General features: G+C 41.4%; 1 protein-coding gene across 1 annotated transcript; it reads right to left on the bottom strand.

Moving 5' to 3' along the window:
• Positions 1 to 4,564: 4,564 nt before the first annotated feature.
• VCPIP1 (valosin containing protein interacting protein 1) lies at positions 4,565 to 16,819 on the bottom strand. Its single transcript, XM_009809898.2, has 3 exons — positions 14,113 to 16,819; positions 8,498 to 8,584; positions 4,565 to 5,456 (listed from the first exon to the last, which is right to left on the bottom strand). Exons 1-3 carry the CDS (start codon positions 16,817 to 16,819, stop codon positions 4,585 to 4,587), a joined length of 3,666 nt encoding a protein of 1,221 aa, XP_009808200.2. The 3' UTR covers positions 4,565 to 4,584.
• Between the last annotated feature and the right edge of the window lie 1,933 nt (positions 16,820 to 18,752).

The following is an 18,752-nucleotide window of genomic DNA, read 5'->3' as shown; positions in this document are numbered from 1 at the left end:
TACCAGTTTTTCAACTTCTGTACTAGTATTCATGTATGCAAGTATAATGCAATTTATATGTAGAACGCAGAAGGTAATATAATTACAAGTCATTCAATTTGTAGCCAAATCAGTGTTAATTAAACAGGCTAATGTGTGAAAGGCTAGGTAAAAGTTGCAACTTATAAAACCAAAGCAGATGTTTTAACTTACAGTTTTAATATAGCAATCAAAGAAAATTCCAAATACTGTACAGTGAAGTGTAGTATAGTACACTATATACTGTTATAATACACTATTGTTACATTACAGATAAAAAAAATCAAAATATCATTAGTACAGCCATCACAAATAAAACAAACCAACCTGTGCTGGATAACAGCCAGTACTGTGAATATGGTATAGTTTCTATGCTAATTTATTTTTAATTCAACATGTAAAGCACTTACTGTTTAAAAAGATTTGTTTTCTAAATATATACACTATTTTAATTCTTATTTATACATTTTAAATAGCATTCCCTCTTAAAAGTGCACTCTTTCATTTCTTGGCAATAATCCTCGTTAAACATAAAATAATTCTGAAAATACCACTCTTGTTTCAACCTTTTATTGCTCAACCGCAGGCATAAGGGCTCAGAGGGAATCCTGCATTCTAAAGATCTTAAGCAACTTCTTCAATTTTAAGAAGCTAAACTGATATCCACAAGCAAAACAAAGAAACCAACTTACTGTTGTGTTTTTTCAACAGAAGGATCAACTTCATATTATTGTTATTTTACAAAAGCATGTAGATTCTGCTATTTGAAAATGGGAGCCAAACAAATGTAGAGATAACAGTGTCATCTTATTAAATTGTTCATTTTTCATACAGTTCAGATCGAGCATCACTCTCCCAATTGTAAGCATGCTATGAATTTTATTACCTGGCATTTTCAGTGCATTGAAAAAAGTAGCAAGCAACTCTGCTAACCTTGTGACAGTGACAATAGATTCCTTTTTTTGAAAGACTGTAAATTAAGCATTTTGGTCTTGAAAGTATGCCTGTTGTACAGAGTTGTTAGCATACAGCCTTGTGGCATTATGCCTCTGTGACGCTGCTAGAGCATTCTGTCGGAGGCAACGTCTAGCTCACATTTTCTATCAGAAGACCAGTAAACTATATGGGATTCAGAAATCCAACAATATACATTGCTGTTTTGTGACTGTAACAGTGAAGACATCCCAAATATATTTATATGATTTCACTTGAAAAGCTATTTATTTTCCCCTCACTGAAATGCAAACAATTCAGAGAAACAGCAGTATCAAAAAGTCAACCTTACCAAGCAGCCAGCCATTTGAAGTAGTGAAAATCTTACATTTGCCTTGAAAACTGATCTGTTCTCCTGAGGTTTCCCATATGCTCATCAGGAATCTAGTTAATTCTCCTTTGGGGTTTTTGTTTGTTGTTTTGTTTTTTACTGGGCCTGTATTTTCAGTAATCATCTCTCATTTAGGTTATACATACTAAGCCATAGTAAAATTTAGGATTTTCAAATAATTTAAGTCTTCTTTGCCATGAGACACTGTGTAGAAGGTGGTTGATCCCTAGACAAGAAAGTAATCAAGGCAGGTACGCACGACGAATTTAGAACCACAGCCTAAGTCCAAAGGCAATTCAGTAGCATGAAGTTGGGGGCTTGTTGAGAAAGGGACGCTCTTCACACCATTTGAGAAGTCCTATCGACAGGGCTTCACATCCACAACGAGTCAACATCTTCCCTGCCCTTGTACCCCACCACCATTTTCCTGGCTCTAACAGGGAAATCTAACAAGACAGGCACACAGATTTGCCTCAACTTACATTTGCACCCACTGCTAGCAATCAAATGAAACATCTGTTCAAACTTACACTTCGGTGTTCTTTATTTCACTTCTCCTGTACAGTTATACATCTCACCAGCATGTAGATGAAGTTTAGCTTCACTTGAGAGAATCAAAAGCCATCTTTCTCAAAAACACTGATATTTAAATGCATGAGAAAGCTACGTGAAATAAGAACACTGCAAAGAAATATGCACAATCCTGCTTTACACCAGAGAAATTCACATCAGCGGATCTTGTGATTTTGACACCATTTTACCATTCCTTTTTGAGACCATTTTGTTCTAGGAACTGGAGAGTTCTGATCTACATGACTTGAGTGGACCCAAGGTGACACTAAGGGTGAATCAAACAGAGCTATTATCTGTGCCTATTTCTATTTAGATAAGAAGGAAAACATCAGATTACTGCTGAAATGGGAAGCGTGTCAAAATTAAACCAAGCCTTCCTCTTTACACAGTGAAAGGCACACAAAATTCTATAGTCTTACCAGAAAGGCATGAAAGAAGTAAGCATCTTCCCTTGAAATAGGGATGATGTGCAATAAATATTTCAATGTATTTCGAACTTAAAATTCTCTTATACACTGCCCATATTTTTTTCAGCCGAGGAAGACTTCTGTTTCTAAAGAAAAGGTTAAAAATGTCTAAGTGATAGTTACCTCATCTAAAATGCAAGAGATCCAGGCGATTCCTCCCCCTCAGTCTCCCCTGACTTGAAACTCCTTTCCAGGAACATGCCACTGCTATGCTTTTCTAAACCTCACACTGTGACAAAGCGCAAGCCTCTACTCAACATTTTCTATATAGAAGTAGCCTTCAGACAGCTAGACTGATTCATGGGAGGCTAAATGTTTTCAGAAGTCATGGCAGGCTTCCAGCTGCTGCATGTGCATCCTGTTTCTCATTGAATAAGCCCTGCCAGTTAATCAGTGCATCAGCAAGGTCAGTTCTGGTGAGCCAAATTACTTCATACATTCCAAGCTTCCACATTGCTAACTTACAGGTTAGCAATTTGAGACCTTAGATTTTTTTATTTATTTGTGAAAAGGTGATTCTTATTTTTTTACCTATAAGTACTGTACTAAATCATAAAATATTTATTCCCTCTACATAAAAAGTTAACCAACAGAGGCATTTTAATTTACTTTGACAAACCAGGGGCTATTCTTTAAGTGACTTGCTTCAGTTAATTTTTACATACAAAAATAAATCCTCCCTCGTGTGACATTTTATCATACTAATGCTTAGAACTGTTTAAGTGATTAGAAATGTAAAAAGTGAGGAGACTTTTCTGAATACAAACACATACAATACAAACAACATTTGTGAACTGGTAAAAACCCACATGTGCACAAACACAGACTTCAATATTTAAATGCTCTTAATTCCTTTGAAGCTGTATTAACATCTTCCATCCACTCAATGTTTTACCTTTAGAGGAAGCAACAATAGTGCACTTAAATATGACTATGAAGATAGGAAGCAAAGTGCAGTGTCAGATACACATTCCATCCTTAGGGAGCAAGCACAATGGCTGCTTCTTCAGAACTAGCACTGCAGGTCTGATGAGCATGCTACTTAAGGGATACCAGCTATATTATCACTGATGCAGGGAAATCTGCATCACAAGCTGAAGTGAGGCTAATAGAGGTGGGTAGTCTTTACAGACACTGAAACAGCATGTATTCCTTGTTTCCATGGAGTAAACAGTGAGCTTCCAAAAGCTCAATTATCACTGAACACGTTAGGATAATGTATGTTAGAGAGTCATTTCCTTCCAATAAATTGTTAATTTGCTCTGAAGAGGACAGCTATTATTTAATTTTTGCCATTACTGAACAATGTTAGTAATCAAAGTCTTTTAAAAGAAATGGATTTGCCATTGAACATTTGTTGTTTCTTGCAATTGCCAACTTCTCTCCTGTAGTTGTATTAAAAGTTGCACAACATCTGACCAGCTCAGTATTTGTGAGGAAATAAAAACATGCTATCACTTACTAACAGAGCACCAAAATGGTTGTGTTGGCTTGGACAGCCATGCATAACCACACCACATTCACTTTATCTTCATCATACACTAAGCAGCCTTTTTTCTAATTTGCTTAAACTGACAATATGCAGAAATTAGAGAGTTTACTAAAGTTACACTTATTCCAAGATTTCTGAGAAGCGTATACAGCTGTATGAATAAAAAAGTTTTTAAATTGGAGGAAGTGCCAGCACAATGTAACTGAAGTACTGTATATGCTGCATTATCAAATTTAGCAGAAGTTTAGTTTCAGTTGCTTTTTTAAATTTGTGTATAATTCATGTTTATAGCATATTTTTGAGTGGAATTAAGTACCTGGGACAGGATTAACTTTGTCACATTTCTAGTTTTGCCTGTTCTAGCCTTTCCAGTAACCTTAAACTAGCATGGTAAGAACCCTGCATGGGCTTAAATTTTAAGACTTTTAAGGAATTAAAAATTGCAAAGAATTTTCAAGAACCCACATTTACAGCAGATATTTATCTCAGTGCATTTCCTAATAACTAATTTACAGGTAACAGAGCCAGCCTGGGTAGCAGTATGGTAATATTGAAAGCTATTGCCAATCACACGCTTATCATGCACTGAATAAGATGATATAATCTTCGACATACGTACAAGATTTATTAACTAATCACTTTGTGTGGCCCAGCCAATAAACATTACATTTGAACAGTAATTTCTTCTACCCTTATTAGATTTTAACCTATCATGAGTGATCCATTGGCTCAGTTGCATTAGTGATTCCTGCATCTTGACTATCCATCTCCTCAAGCTCCTCAACAGAATTTCCCTTTTGTGCTTTAGACCTTGCAGGGAATGTTGTTCCCACAGAATTCACCATGTTACCATCAGTTGATTCGGTATTCAAGTGTTCAGTACCACCTGGTGCAGAAAATGATTCGGGTAAGCCAGCCTGAAAGCTCCCAGTTTTAGCAGTTGAACTCACTGCCTCTACTTTTCTTTGAGATAGATCAACTGATGCTGACTGCTCTGTATTCTGATCCCGCAAATGTCTATCCATTGAAGCCTGAATAGAAGAGACCATTTCCTGCAACTTTTTTCTCTGTGCCTCAATCAAAGTGGGGTCAAGCTGCCTGCTGTCTCTCATTGTCACAACTCCCGGAGCAATTCGGATAAGCTCACTGTTACCAGAAGCAGCTGTGAATACAGAAGGCTCAATTTTAGCAGAAGGACTGAAGTCCGTTTCTGTGCTATGCTTTCTTAAAAGTGGTGTCTCCCTGGCTCTTTGATCATGTTGTTGACTACTAGATGCAGTTCCTAGGGAATGGCCCTTTCCCTGAAAAGCAGTTATGTTATGTAGTTGTTCAGATTTCTTCTTCACTACTCCACCACTACCCAGCTTCAGCATTCCGTGTGAAGGACTTCCTTCCCTGCTTCTTGAAGTAGCTTCTGCTCGCACTTGACTTAAGGCCTCTTTAACCAACTCTTCAACATCAGGACCAATAGGGAAGTGCCCAGCAGCATCCACACACAGCTCTAATCTGTCTTCTGCTGCATTGTACACAAAGTTTTTACCAGGCAGATGTGGAAAAGTACAGTGCTTGCCATCAGCCAAACCTATAAAGATAGAAAAAGTCATTCAAAGTGCTAACATATTTTAAGGCATGCTCTGAATACACAGTAATTATTGTATCTAAACTTACTGCATCAAGTATGTAAAAACAAACACACTGAAACTTACTACTGTGGGAGAAAAACTATTTAGGCTTGTATGTCATATGATAGCAATCACAGTATACCCTCTAAGATGCTGCTGCCTTCTATGGCGATTCTAATGAAAAGACAGGACTGTAGTATTACTAGATAAAATAACCACCTTGCTAGGACTTGCGGTTCTAATACAACAGAAGTTAGAGAAATAGTATATGCTTGCAGTAACACAAAGCAAGCCAAACCCCATCACTACCACCACCACCCCCCACCCCAAAACCACACAAAACCAAACAAACAATAAAAAAACCCCAGAAAACTGCCAAAGAGCACATGTCAAATCACTGTCTATCTGGAGAAGTACTATTTAGGACCACTTCCATACTACTTAGAATTGTAGTAGGATTTCAGGGTGTACAACTGCTGCTAAGCCTGACGAATTTCAAATTTGCTATTTGTCTTCCTCTGAGAGAGGAAGTGTTGCTAGATAAATGAAAGTGTTTCAAGACCACTATGTTTAGTAGTCCTGGAGATTTTAACTATTAACCTTCACAAAACGAACATGAGGCATAATATTTTTGATCTGCTGTTTGTTTCATTGTCCCTCTTACAATTTGACCAATCTACTAAAATTGAGAGTTCACTAGACAAATTTAAATTCTGAAGCTGCTCTGTGTCAAAAATGGGCAACATTTGGTTTTCCAGTTTATCATCATAAAACACAACATAACTCTTTCAACTCTGTCCCATACAGGTTTTGGTAAAGCAAGGTAGGTATCACTTTAGTGACAATAGCTTTCTGTGAGTTAAAAGCTATCTGCAGATGAAAACTTGGCTGCAACAACTCGCTTCAGTTCTACCAGCTATGCAAGGAGAGCTACAATAAAAAACCCACTTTAAAAAGTGCCAGGAATAGGTAAATTAATGGGATTTTTCCTCATATTCTCTCACAATTCTTAAAGAAAAACACCAGAAATTATGCAGAAGAAACACAGCAAGCAAATCCTATTTCTGTGTTATCAAATACAATGCAGTCAAAACAAGTATTCTGGACATCAGTGAAAAAGATCACTCAAATAATTTGAAACGTTATTAAACTGTTTTTGTACTGATGAACCAACTGACCAATCTCACTCATCCTCCACAGCTTCTGATTCACACACTTTTACAGTTGCAGAGAATCTACAGATGAGATTTTATTTTGAGAACTTCAGACAGGTAGCTCCTTTCTTTATGTATCCACGGGAACCAATAACCAAACAGCCAAAAACATACACGGAACAAAATTTAACCCCAAACATCTATCCATCTCACTTAGCCTGAAGAACATATTTTAACTACATCATTTACCAGCAAAACCTTCATTTGCAAAAGAGAGAGCTATAACAGCTTCTATGATAGACCAAAACTGCCTCTGAAATTGCAATCCTGAAGTCTCAAAATAAGATCTTAAGTAAGATCCACTAAATCAAATTTCAATTAACAGTACCTACACTTGATAGAAAGCTTTGTTCCAAATGTCCAATATAATAGTTGCATTATTACACTAATTAAAATATTACAAATAGGTAAGGAGCTTCTTTAAGTGAAAAAATAGTTAGACTGTTGCACACTGTATTGTTTAATGAGGAAATTTAGTAGTTCATAAAATGTTAACATCGTACAAGTATGTTAATGCTAAAATAGTAATTCTACCTACCAATGTACTGTAAAATACCTGCACACACAGGAATGCAATAATGTTCAAATACAGAATACCATCTCCCACAGCCTTAGTTCTCACATAGTCAGTAAGCAAAAATTACTTTTAAGTCAGGCATTTTCTGTGAGTTAATTACCAGCTGGGTTAAAATCCCTTGGATTCGTTTCAGGTTCTCAACTCTGGCTCATCATTAATCAGTCCAAAATGTCCTTTCCATCAGGCACTGTTTAAGCTAATTCACTTGCCACAATACACCAGTCTTTACTGTACAAGCATAGTAAAAGAAAGAAAACTAAAAGGAAACAGATCTGCTATAAGACACTTGCATACTAATTCTATTACCCCGGCTAATAATTCAGTGAGAGGTAGTGGGCATTGAGCATACCATGCATTTTAATTACTGCAAACAGAACAGAAATTACTTTGCAAAATACCTGTTTCCAGAAATAATCAAGATTAAGTTAAGGTTGATAAAACTGCCTAAGAAGAAATCAAACAGTAAGAAAGCAGCAAAGGAATCATTATTATAAATGAAACCACAAGAGCTAAACTATGAATGCAAAGACTTCAATAAGAAAATAAACTTTAAATAAGAGAAAATAACTGAATAGTACTTTCTTCTCTAAAGAAACAGATGTCATTATTTGTAGGTAGTATTTGTAAAGCCATCTAAAAATCAAATATATTCTAAATACTTGCTTGGTTATTCTGCACATAGTCAATCCAAGAAGGGGAGGGATAGCTTTGCTTTTGAACAACAATCTTAGGAATATGAAAGACAAATTTAACCAAACATTTAAATTTAAAACATGTAATACCCCTGTATAAAATATCTACTAAGAAGCACACTAGAAAATGAACTGCTTATCCAGTAAGTGTTTTAAAGTATAACAGGAATAAGTCCTATGATCTTCTCTTTGTTTCATCTTTCCGGGGGAAAAAAAAAATAATCAGTTGACTTATTGAAGTTGTTCGTACAACTCAGGAAGTTTAAATGGAGATGTATGGTTGTAGAGAAAATTTCAGAAAAGATATTTACGTTGATGAACTAGTCTTACTCAGATTCCCTAGTGTTAGGCTCTCTGAGGGAGCATAAGGAGTTCTACAATATTATGAAAATGAAAATGTACCATGGTAATAAAATAAAAATGTATTTATGCTTACAAGTGACTCAATACCAATTTATAATTTTTACAATTTTAAAGATTTGAAAACAGAGGAAGGAAGGGATAAAAACAAAAAATACCTGTGGTTTTCTTCATTATGCTGTAGAATACTCCACCCTGCTGAAACAATTGAGGAAGCCCCTTTGCGTAAGACCAGACATCTTCTCCTGTAAAAATCAAACACAATCATTAGAATTAAACAGTTGTATTTTAACATTATAGACAATGGCTGAAAATGTAACTCCTTGAATTAAAAGCTGAATCCTCGCTCTCTTCTATGCAATTAAGAATTCGAATTTTTATTGCAAATTTACAGAACAGGAGCCCAGGACATTGAGAAACTTTCAGGAAAACATACCACCGTCTGCAGTCAAATATCCTACATGTTCTAGTACAAAGGTTCTCAAATTTTATTTGATCCAAGCTGCAGCTCCTGGTTCTTTGCCAGGCCCTGCACACGAGTCTCCATTCTCCTCCTACCCATGCTTTCAACAGAAAACTAGGAAATTACTAACACACTTCCAAAATTCAAGCACATACCCTTGCACATTAAAACCTCAATTCTATGCCCCTACACCTTCTCAAAAATCAGATCTCAATTTCATAGCTGCCATACAGCAGACTTTACACTGTAGCTGAGACACAAGCATCCACACAGGCAGTTGCGTGTCTGGACCTTGCTTTTCTTGAGAGTTAGAAACAAAATACCAACTGTGAGGCCCCAGCAGTCCTGCGTAACTGGCATTTTTCAAAGATGCCAAAAATGGCTTTGAAATGTGACAACTTTAAATGCCGCTGAGAGGAAAAAGAAAACCTAGACTGTGTAAGGAAAGGAATATAAAGAACAGAAAAATTGGGTTACAATGACAGAATATCAGTGACCTAACAGCACCTGCTAAATCAGTTCAGATCTGCATTTTTACCTATACCCTCTTCCTCTTTTTCCTAACCACTTATCTGCTTCAGAGAAGTGACATGATGTAGCTGTCAAAGTAGTGTAAACAAATAGTGCTGATAAATTCCATTCTCCTGATGCAAAAACAATTACTGTGCGTATACATTTCCAGAAAAAATTGCTTCTCCCACTTTGTATCAAACATTCAGGGAACATACGGAGATACTTTAAATAGAAATTGCACCCTTCTTTAGGCATCAAAATCTCAATAACCATGTCTCTCAATTTTCTATTAAACTTGGAGCATGTAAATCATCAGCTAAAGTTAACTGGATGCACTTACTACTTGGAATAGAGATAACTGGAATGCGTGAGGCTGTAAAATATCACCCACCAATATTTCTTTGCTTGCTGTCAAGAGCAAAATAAAAGTAAAGAGTTATTTTTAATAGCATCCACATACTGAATATAGTGCACACCTAAATCCCTCCCTGCATTTCTTCACTGCATATCCCACAAGGTAACTGTGGCTACTCTCCTATCCCACCCACCTCAGGTGAGAAAATGTTTCACCCTCATGATGGTGGCACTATGTGCTACATTACGCTTTGAAACCCTTCAAGCCACTCTCCGACTTTTCTGTTTCCCTTCCATGACAGACATGGGACTCTGCACACTCCCCTGCTTGTCTGTCCCCCCACCAGAAGGATTCTGTCGCTCACCTCTCCACCTCAGGTTTTATTCAAGTCCCCATTCTCTATAAAAAGGTACAGTGCATCTTCACCGTGTTTTGTCTTTATGTAGGTCTCTTGCCTTTCTAAACATCTAATCGGATTAATTTTAAATGCATTCCCTTGAACCATATATGCTCTGGTTTATTGCATTTATTTGCACATCAAGCTCACAGATTTGGCCTTAACTCCCTAGCAAGAACATCCAAGTAAAACCAACTACTCATCTTTCTTATTTTCCGTGATCTACTGAAGAAGGAGGTCTTGTCTTTTGACTTTATCCTGATAACTCTCCTCTACTGACTTGTTAATAAATTTGTAGCTCCTCCCCAGCTTTCACTGACCCACTAAAAAAAAAAAAAAAGTAAAAGGAGCATTCTCTTTTCCTCCCCACTATTGCCACTGCTTTCCCTCTTCTTCAAACAGCTGCATGAAGGGAAGACAATTACTGCTGATAACACTCTCCCTCACGTTTTTGCTATTTCAAGAGGTGTTCACTGCTGCCCTGCACTCCTATTCTCATTTACATTTTGAAATACACATCCCTATACACAATGGCACCAGAGTATCACTGCTGTGGCTCTTCATTTTCCCCCAAGCAGCAGCAAACTGAAGTCTTGCTGATGGTTTAAATACTGCTCACAGGAATCAAAATAACCACTACACTGATAAGTAATAGAATACCGTCACCAGTATACTGAAGCTTGGGGAGGCCAGAGCCAGCAGCCCCACAGTGGCTGACTCCATGCTAAGGACTCCTATACTGCTGCATCTAGCAATCCATTCTTATTTGAAGGATTCCCTTCCCTTCCACAAGATAACCACCAGGCTTTTAGAAAAAGCCCAGTTTTACACATTAGTGGCATTCTCCAAGGAAAGATTCCCTATTCACTCCAGGCGTGATTTTTCAAGCCTTGCACCAGGGCAGCATTGTTGTTTAGATAGTCTTTTATGCAACGCTAACGAGGACTAAATGCAGAAAAGTGTGGAGAGCAGGGCTCACAAAACAAAAGCATCAGCCACTGGAAGAAATACCAACTAACCATGCTGTTTTGATAAAGAGATCTCAGATTGCAACACCAAAAAACCCCACAATTACAACTGGACCTTCCCAGATCAGAGGAACTAGTGTGTGTGATTCAACTAAACTATGTTTGAGGTTTGCACATTTTTGTTGCTAGTTGGGTTTTACTGTTTGTTTTGGTTTTGTTTACCATGGAAGTAAGATGTTTATAGGTCACAAGTTCATTTGGGTGATCATTTAGATAGATTAAAAACTCCCCCAAGACACTACATTTATCAAAGAGATGACACTATTCCCACTCCAGAACACACTCCCTCAGACTAGACCTCAGCCCCACAACATTAAGATACGGCAACAAATGAAGACTATCCGACCCACAAGCATGCCTCATACACTGCTGAAAAAGAGCAGGTGCAGACTACCCTATGCCAGTGGAAGCCCAAGACCATCACTTCCTACAGCAGAGAGGACAGACACAAGTGCAAAACAAATCAAAAGCACAGTTGATAAACATAGGTTACAGGGAACGACAGTTGGCTTAAAAACAAGCTGTTTAAATCCAAGCAAATCCTGGTATCAATTAATACATTTAATTTAAACCTGGCTATTTTGACTTCTTGTGCACTGATGAATTCATCAATGCAAAACAAACCAATCAAAATAGATTCATACTTGGCTTGCACGTATCCAGAGTGCTTCTGCATGAGTGTCTATAAAATCAGTTTAAAAATATAATGGTTTGACTATGTTAATGTAAAATTAAAATTCCTTTAGTAATTTCCTTATAGTATTCTGTATTTTGAGCTAAAGAAAAATAGGGGAGAAAAAATATTGTGCTTTTTTTTTTTTTTTGGTAAAGCTAAGTAGTCCAGAAATTACAGTATCTAATTTCCCAAGGCTTATTTTTAAGTTATATACATAAAAATTAAAGAACGTGGTCTAAAATTTTAATAAGTTAACTGGCTGAGAACAGAAAAGAAAAATTCTAGTAACTGAAATATGACAGAAGCATCAAGTCAGCCTACAGGAGACCCTGTACAAAAGAAAAGCTTTTAAGCATCCAGAATGAATAGTTACAGATGTTTGAAGACACTCTTTCACTATGGGGACGGGGGCGGGGGGGGTGGGGAAGCAAAACATGTCTGGCCTAGAGAGCTATTTCAATAGCATCTCCCCTCTACACATTCTAATCTGACTGTATTAGATGAAAGCTTTTAGCAGAACAGTTACAGCAAGAGCATGCAGGATAAGCTGACTCTCAGAACTTTGCAGCATTGTTTTTTAGCAGTACAGAAATGTAATTGAGAAACACTGAGGCTTATTGTCCCAGAAAGGCCAAATATACCACCTTGAGGAACTGAAGGACTTAGGAAGTTTCTTAGAGTTTGTTTCCCCACTGAAAAAAATCACAATTGTAAATAGTCAACTGTCTAGATTTTTTCCGCAAGTATCTTTAAAGGAAAATGAAGCCCTGATGAGAAAAGTGATTATATAAAAATAGCATCTTATTCAGTAGCTGCGTAAGTTGTTATAACTGGTTGGTTTATCATTTGCTGACACTTTTACTTCTATTAGTAATGCAAAATGGATGCAGTCAGAGAAGGGTGAGGTAAATTCTATTCTAACCTGTGCTTTGAAAGCAGAGTCTAACAGCAATGAGAGTCAAAGACAAAAATTGATTCTTGAATACCAGATCAGCTCACAGTTTATAGACAAATACTTGTAAAAAAAAATGACACACCTTAATGCTGAAGTCACTGATACACAAAAAAACCCCACAACTCTGAGGTGCTTTAAAAGTAAGCCAATAACTACATTTTCAGGAGTATTTCCTGAAAATGCAAAAGCACTCTTTTAAGCTTCATCTCAAAATTAAGACAGCTTTTAAACCTGCTGCACTTTGGAACTGTGGTGTAAATGTCAGTGTGACGAGGTGGCTAGTGATTCAGCACGCTATCTTGCGAGAGACATAGGAGTAAACAATCAGGCTTGGAAAAGAATCAAAGTTCTGCATGATGAACTTCTGACATACCACTCTGTGATTATGTAATAGTTTCATTTCTAAAACATCACATGCTTTAGCCACACCAAATCCCTCCAGCAAAAGAGAAGGCTCCCACAAAAAAACCTGTAAACATTACTATTAAACTGGTTCATAGAGCTAAATGTATGATAATTACTGTTCTACTTCCTGCCAGTAAGCAGCAAGAACTGTGAAACCTGATGAAGAAAGTACACAAATGAACGTCCAAGTCTCCTGAGTCCAAATATGAAAATAAAAACCACAGGCACCTGATAAAAGTCCTTTCATCTTGAATGAGTAACAGTTAGTCAGGTTTACATGACTGACAATTTATAAGCATAGCTTTGCAACCCTATGTCCACCTTTGGGATTCAAATCTGTGTTTAGCTTCTTTCAGTTTCTCCTCTGCTTGCATTCTGAAATAATACTTTTCACAGCTCTTTAAAAAGACTAGATCATCACTTAAAATTAGCAGATTAGTTAAGGATACAATGTTGTGTTGATTTGCTTAAACCAACACAGGTCCTTGTGGGGAGAAATGCCAGGACTTTATCCTACTACAAAAGTGACAATTTGGTCCTCAAACTTCCAATGAGCAGACATTCAGCATCCCCTTCTCACCTCTGCTCTGAATTTATTTCCTGAAACCTGAGGGAGATGTAGGAAAAAAGACAGCATGTAGCTCACACACATACACATCAGATCTGTGCCTAATGAGAGACAGGAAAAACAAATAGAGAGACAGACAGAAGAGGAAATGCAACAACTTCTAAACAGCAATTTTTAAAAGAGGACTTTATAGCAAAGAAAGAACAAGTATCTCGTACACGTTTTTAAAAGTCACGACACTCAACAAATCACTGACAGCATGTTAAATGTTCTCCTAATAGAGGAATAAAGGAACTAACCTTCTCCATGGTTACAGAAAAGGAAAAAAAAGATACGTATGTAACTATAGTTTGTAAAATGTTATCTTCTACTTAAAAATACAATTTTAAAGTATAACATGAAGTCTGCCTTACCCATTAGTGTTGCTAGAAGACAGAGAGAATACATCTCCTTATCGACTTGCTCTTGCAGTTCCTTTGATGAGATTTTACTAGTCACAGCAACGTCTTCATGCTTCACGGCATGGGCCGAGTGTGCTGAAGCAGACTGCCTGCCTTCCTCCTTACCTTTCAGGATTTCTATCGCAATCCTGTCACCATGCTGCAAAGGAACAGGCTCATTTTCCATGCCTTCTTTGGGAGGCAGAAGCTCTTTAGGAGGAAAACCATAGCGAATACACTGCAAATACGGAGGAATATTAAATTCTCTCGCTATGCTTTCCTGTAGTTCCAAAAAGGTGGTTGTGCACTTTAGGGTAAGCATTGACTGCCTCCCATTATTTGTGGTTATTCGAATTTTCTTTTCTTTTGTAGATGTTGGAGAATATGGGGTTTTTGTTGGTGTAGCAGGTGCAGATGATGGCCCCTCACGAACAGCCCCAGGAGAAACAGTCCTAGGTTGCCCTTTATGCTCTTGTTTCAATTTTTCACTTTTCCGTTTTTGCATTACGGAAGCCTGGTCTGCAATGTTCTGCTGAATAGTTCTTTCAGCTTTGCTCATATTCAACTCCTCCTTGTGCAAAGTTTTTGTCTTCTGGCCAGTCAAAATAATTTTGGTTGGAAGTTGTGACTCTAACTCTTGTCCTTGCTGTACATCATCAGCTCTTTGGGCATGAGCACCATCGATATTTACAGGGGTATAATCATCAGGGTTCTTTTTGGCAGTTTGATGCAATATTGTGTTGACAACTTTCTGAACAAGAATCTCACTACCAAATTCACCAGGGAAGTGCTTGGTAACAAGTTTCATAGCGACATCATACACATTGCTGTTCAGAGATGTGTCACTTTCATACTGGAACCAGTAGACTGTCTCTCTCACCACTCTTCCACCCCACTCTAGAGTAATAGGAAAAGCTTCAGGGAGATTATCGTATTCTTTACCTTCCCAGTAGTGCTTGAATCCACAGCCACATTTGCCACCTGTAGATCTAGTATTAGTTCTGTCTCCATCCAAATATGAAACAGATCCATCTTCTCTGACACGACGCACTAAGTTGCCATGACACCAGTTACAAGCAGTCAAACTACTCAGGCTATAGTCTGGTACCAGCACATCCTTTGTGGGGTTGTAAGAACACACCAAACTGTTCAGGGGAAAACTGTAATTTTTGTCAGGCCTCAGTTGGCCGTGGGTACTTTTTGCCAGGTTATAGAGTTTCCCCCCAGGAGCCAGCCACTCTGGAGGAACATGATGCTCTGAAAGGGCCCCGCAGATGAGGCACCTGTGAAGACGGTTGTCCATCACTGCTTTTTTGGCAGCTGCAGTGACTTCTTCAGGCTGGACTCCGATTACACCAGTCCTTCTGTAGAAATACTGATGTACATCAGCTACAAGACTGGGATGGATACCGTGTTTACTCATGAAAACCTCCTCCATTGCAGCAACGAGCCTCATCAAGTACTTATCTTGCAAACTTCTGTCTCCTCCAATAACACAACCACCGTCCTCCTCTAACTTGATGTACTTTTTGATGAGATCTTGAGGAACTCCCCAGGCTTTAGGAAGTAGCTTCCTAGGCAGCTTAGGTAAAGCAGCACCTTTTATTCCAACTAGAGGAATATAATGGTTACGTCCTGAGCTACTCCATGCAATGCAGATCGGCTTGTTCAACATGCCGTCTTTTCCCATGCACTTTTCTAGAGGTACCAGACCAGGGAGGAACGTTGCTGAATAATCTCCAGAGCTTCGCATTCCGCTCAAGGAGTCTAACAGGATGATAGGCCGGTGAAGCACGTTGGCCAGACCAAAGATGTGAATATTCCTAAGGCCCATTGGCACACCTTCTGGAGGAACAAACAAAGGGTCACATTCATTGATAATGTCCTCCCACTCTGCTGCATCAATAAAATCATGGAAAAGCGCCTTGTAGTGACTCAGATTCTCCTCAAAATGTTTCTTTAGATTCTCTCGCAGAGCATGCCAGAACAGTTCCCTGCCAACAAGCGCCCGTGAGACTGCGTGGACGAGACAGTGGCCATCTCCATCCACATGCACAGGAATGAGGCACTCCTGACTGTTGTTGGCCTTCTTGATATCTTCCAGGGTGTCATGCAGGTAGATGAGGCTGCCAGAGCGGTCCTTTCCGTAACCGATGGTTTCAACGTGCTCCGGCTCAATGAGGAAGGCGCGGTCACCCAAGAGGGAGCAGTCAAAGATGTCTCCCTGGTTCATCTCGGTGAGGAGCTTGGCTTTGCCAGTTTGCTTATCCATACCGTAGCGGGCCAGGATGGGGGCCAGGAGCTTGCAGTGGTAGTTGGAGAGGCCCATGACTTTGACGAGCTCGGTGTTCCTGCGGGGCGGGCCGGCACCGCTGACGCCCAGCAGCGCGTTTCGCAGCAGGTTGTGCAGCACCAGGTCGGGGTCCGTCACCTCCTCCACGGCCAGCAGCTGCCGCTGCTCGTGGCGCTGCCCACAGTCCGTGCACTCGATGCTGCCGCTGCTCTGCGGCCCGTGGGCCGGGAAGAAGAGCCGCGCCTGGCATTTGGGGTCGGGGCAGGTGCCCGAGAAGATGCGCCGGTCCCGCTTCTTGGCGGCGGCTGGAGGCGGCGGCTGCGGCTGCTGCTGAGGAGACGGCGGTGGCGGCGGCGGCGGCTGCTGCTGCTGCTGAGGCTGGGACATCGCTCTGCTCCGGCCGGGCTTTACCCCCACCCGCGCTCCTCCGCCCTCACAGGCTCATCTCCTGCGCTCCGGCTAACGACCGGCGCCTGACAGATGCCGCCGCCACCGGCGCCGTCCGCCAACCGCCCATCCACCGAGCGCCCTCCCGCTGCCGCTCCTCGCCCCCCCACCCCGGCAAACGCGGAAGCCGCCGGCGCCGCCGCTTACTGCCTCTTCGCTGCCTTAGTCGTTGCCCGCAACGCAACGGCCTCTCGCACTTCCACACTAACGGCGCAGGCGCGGCGCCGCAAGAGCTCTCGGGAACGGTAGTCTTCTCCGCCGCGAAGGCCCGGCGTGGGGAAGGGAGCGGGGAGGGCGCGAAGACTACAAGGACCGTGATGCCAGGCGGTAGACGGAGGGCGGGGGCGGGGCGAGCCGGGCCGGCTGCACCGCCCCGCGGGGTTTCTGGGAAGCGTAGTCTTCTCCCGGGTGGGCCGCGGAGGAGGGCAGCCGAGAGGGACACACTTAGGGCGCCTTGCAAGCGCTTGTTGCGCTTCCTGTTTCAGGGTGCGGGGGAAGGGCAGGCTGCTGTGTTTAAGGTGACACCCACACGCGTACAGTCCTCTGAGCCCCCCCCCCCCCCCGCCCCCCCGTACGAACACTGAAGCAAGGCTCCCTCCCGTGCCGTGTCACCTGTCCCTTGGGGCAGGCGCCCCGGGAAGGAGGCTGCTCACGCTGCCTCAAGCCGAGGGGCTCGGCGCCGCCGCCGGGCCTTGTCCCCCATCTCCTCGCAGCGCTGCCTGGCCGAGCTGCAGCAGGTGGCCGCCGCCAAGGGGCTGACAGAAAGGGGCAGGGCAGCCAGGCCCCTGCCTGCACCTCACTGCTGCTGCCCAGGGAGGGTCTGAGTGCCTGAGGGTGAGCCCCGAGGGCTTCCTGGGCGTGGAGGTCTTCAGGCAGCCCCACAAGCAGCGGGCCCTCCAGGCAGCGATCCCCTGCAGATGGGGGCACGCGGGCTCCGGCCCCGAACGTCCGCCCGCCTCAGTCGCCGTGGCCAGGCCTGGCTGGCACGGGCTGGCGGCGGCGGCAGCGCTGTGCCTGCTCTCCCCGGGCTTTCTGGGGCTCCGCGTACCCTCGGCGGGGTTTCGCTTCCCGAGCAGCCACGCCAGGCTGCTTCTCCGGGAGGTGAGCGGTCTTCCCCAGCTGCCGGCTGCTGATAGCACCGAAACAAGGCAGGAGGAGACGCGAGAGCGAGGTGTTAACACAAGCCATCCCTCCTGCTGGTGCTACATACGGAGATAATGAGGGAATGGAGCTGGCGCTCACGTTATCTCCAGTGGCCGTCTGAAATGATACGTCACAAAAATGGAAGGGAATAATGTTCACGATTTCCAAGCGAATTAGAGTGGGCCGGCAGCGTGTTCATGCGGAGAGCTCAGGGAGGGTTACTGTCAGCGCACAGGGCTTCTTAAGTTCTCTGGAAAGCATTCCAGATAGAGATTTGTCCTTTAATAAAGGAAAACAGAAGCTCAACTTCTGGAGGACGAGGTAGCACCTCACTGGGTATTGCCAAGCACCAGAGTGACCCAGCCCTACAAATACAAGGGCAAAAATGACTGCTTCCTCCCACCTCCGTCATCCCGGTTCCATCAAACAAACACCTGGCATTTACACCCCGGGGCCTTACCTATTCTATAGTCACCCAAATGATTTAAAATTAGAATGAGGCTTCTAGAGAACATACTGTGCTTGTACTTTCCCATACAAAGAGCATGTTTCATTTTCATTAAGCCATGAAAAGTAATTTATGCAGCTGACATTTAAATTATAAAGATTCAGATGATTAATACATATAGAAAAATTCTGTTTGTGTGCTTTATCACAGGCTTAAGGAAAAAAATGGCTCAAGGCCTGGCCCTGTGACAGACTGAGCACTGCCACCTTCCAGTGATGGGGG

This window comes from Gavia stellata, chromosome 3 (assembly GCF_030936135.1).
Source record: "Gavia stellata isolate bGavSte3 chromosome 3, bGavSte3.hap2, whole genome shotgun sequence".
In the NCBI taxonomy this organism is placed as follows: Eukaryota; Metazoa; Chordata; class Aves; order Gaviiformes; family Gaviidae; genus Gavia; species Gavia stellata.
This window is presented reverse-complemented; position numbering and strand designations above follow the sequence as displayed.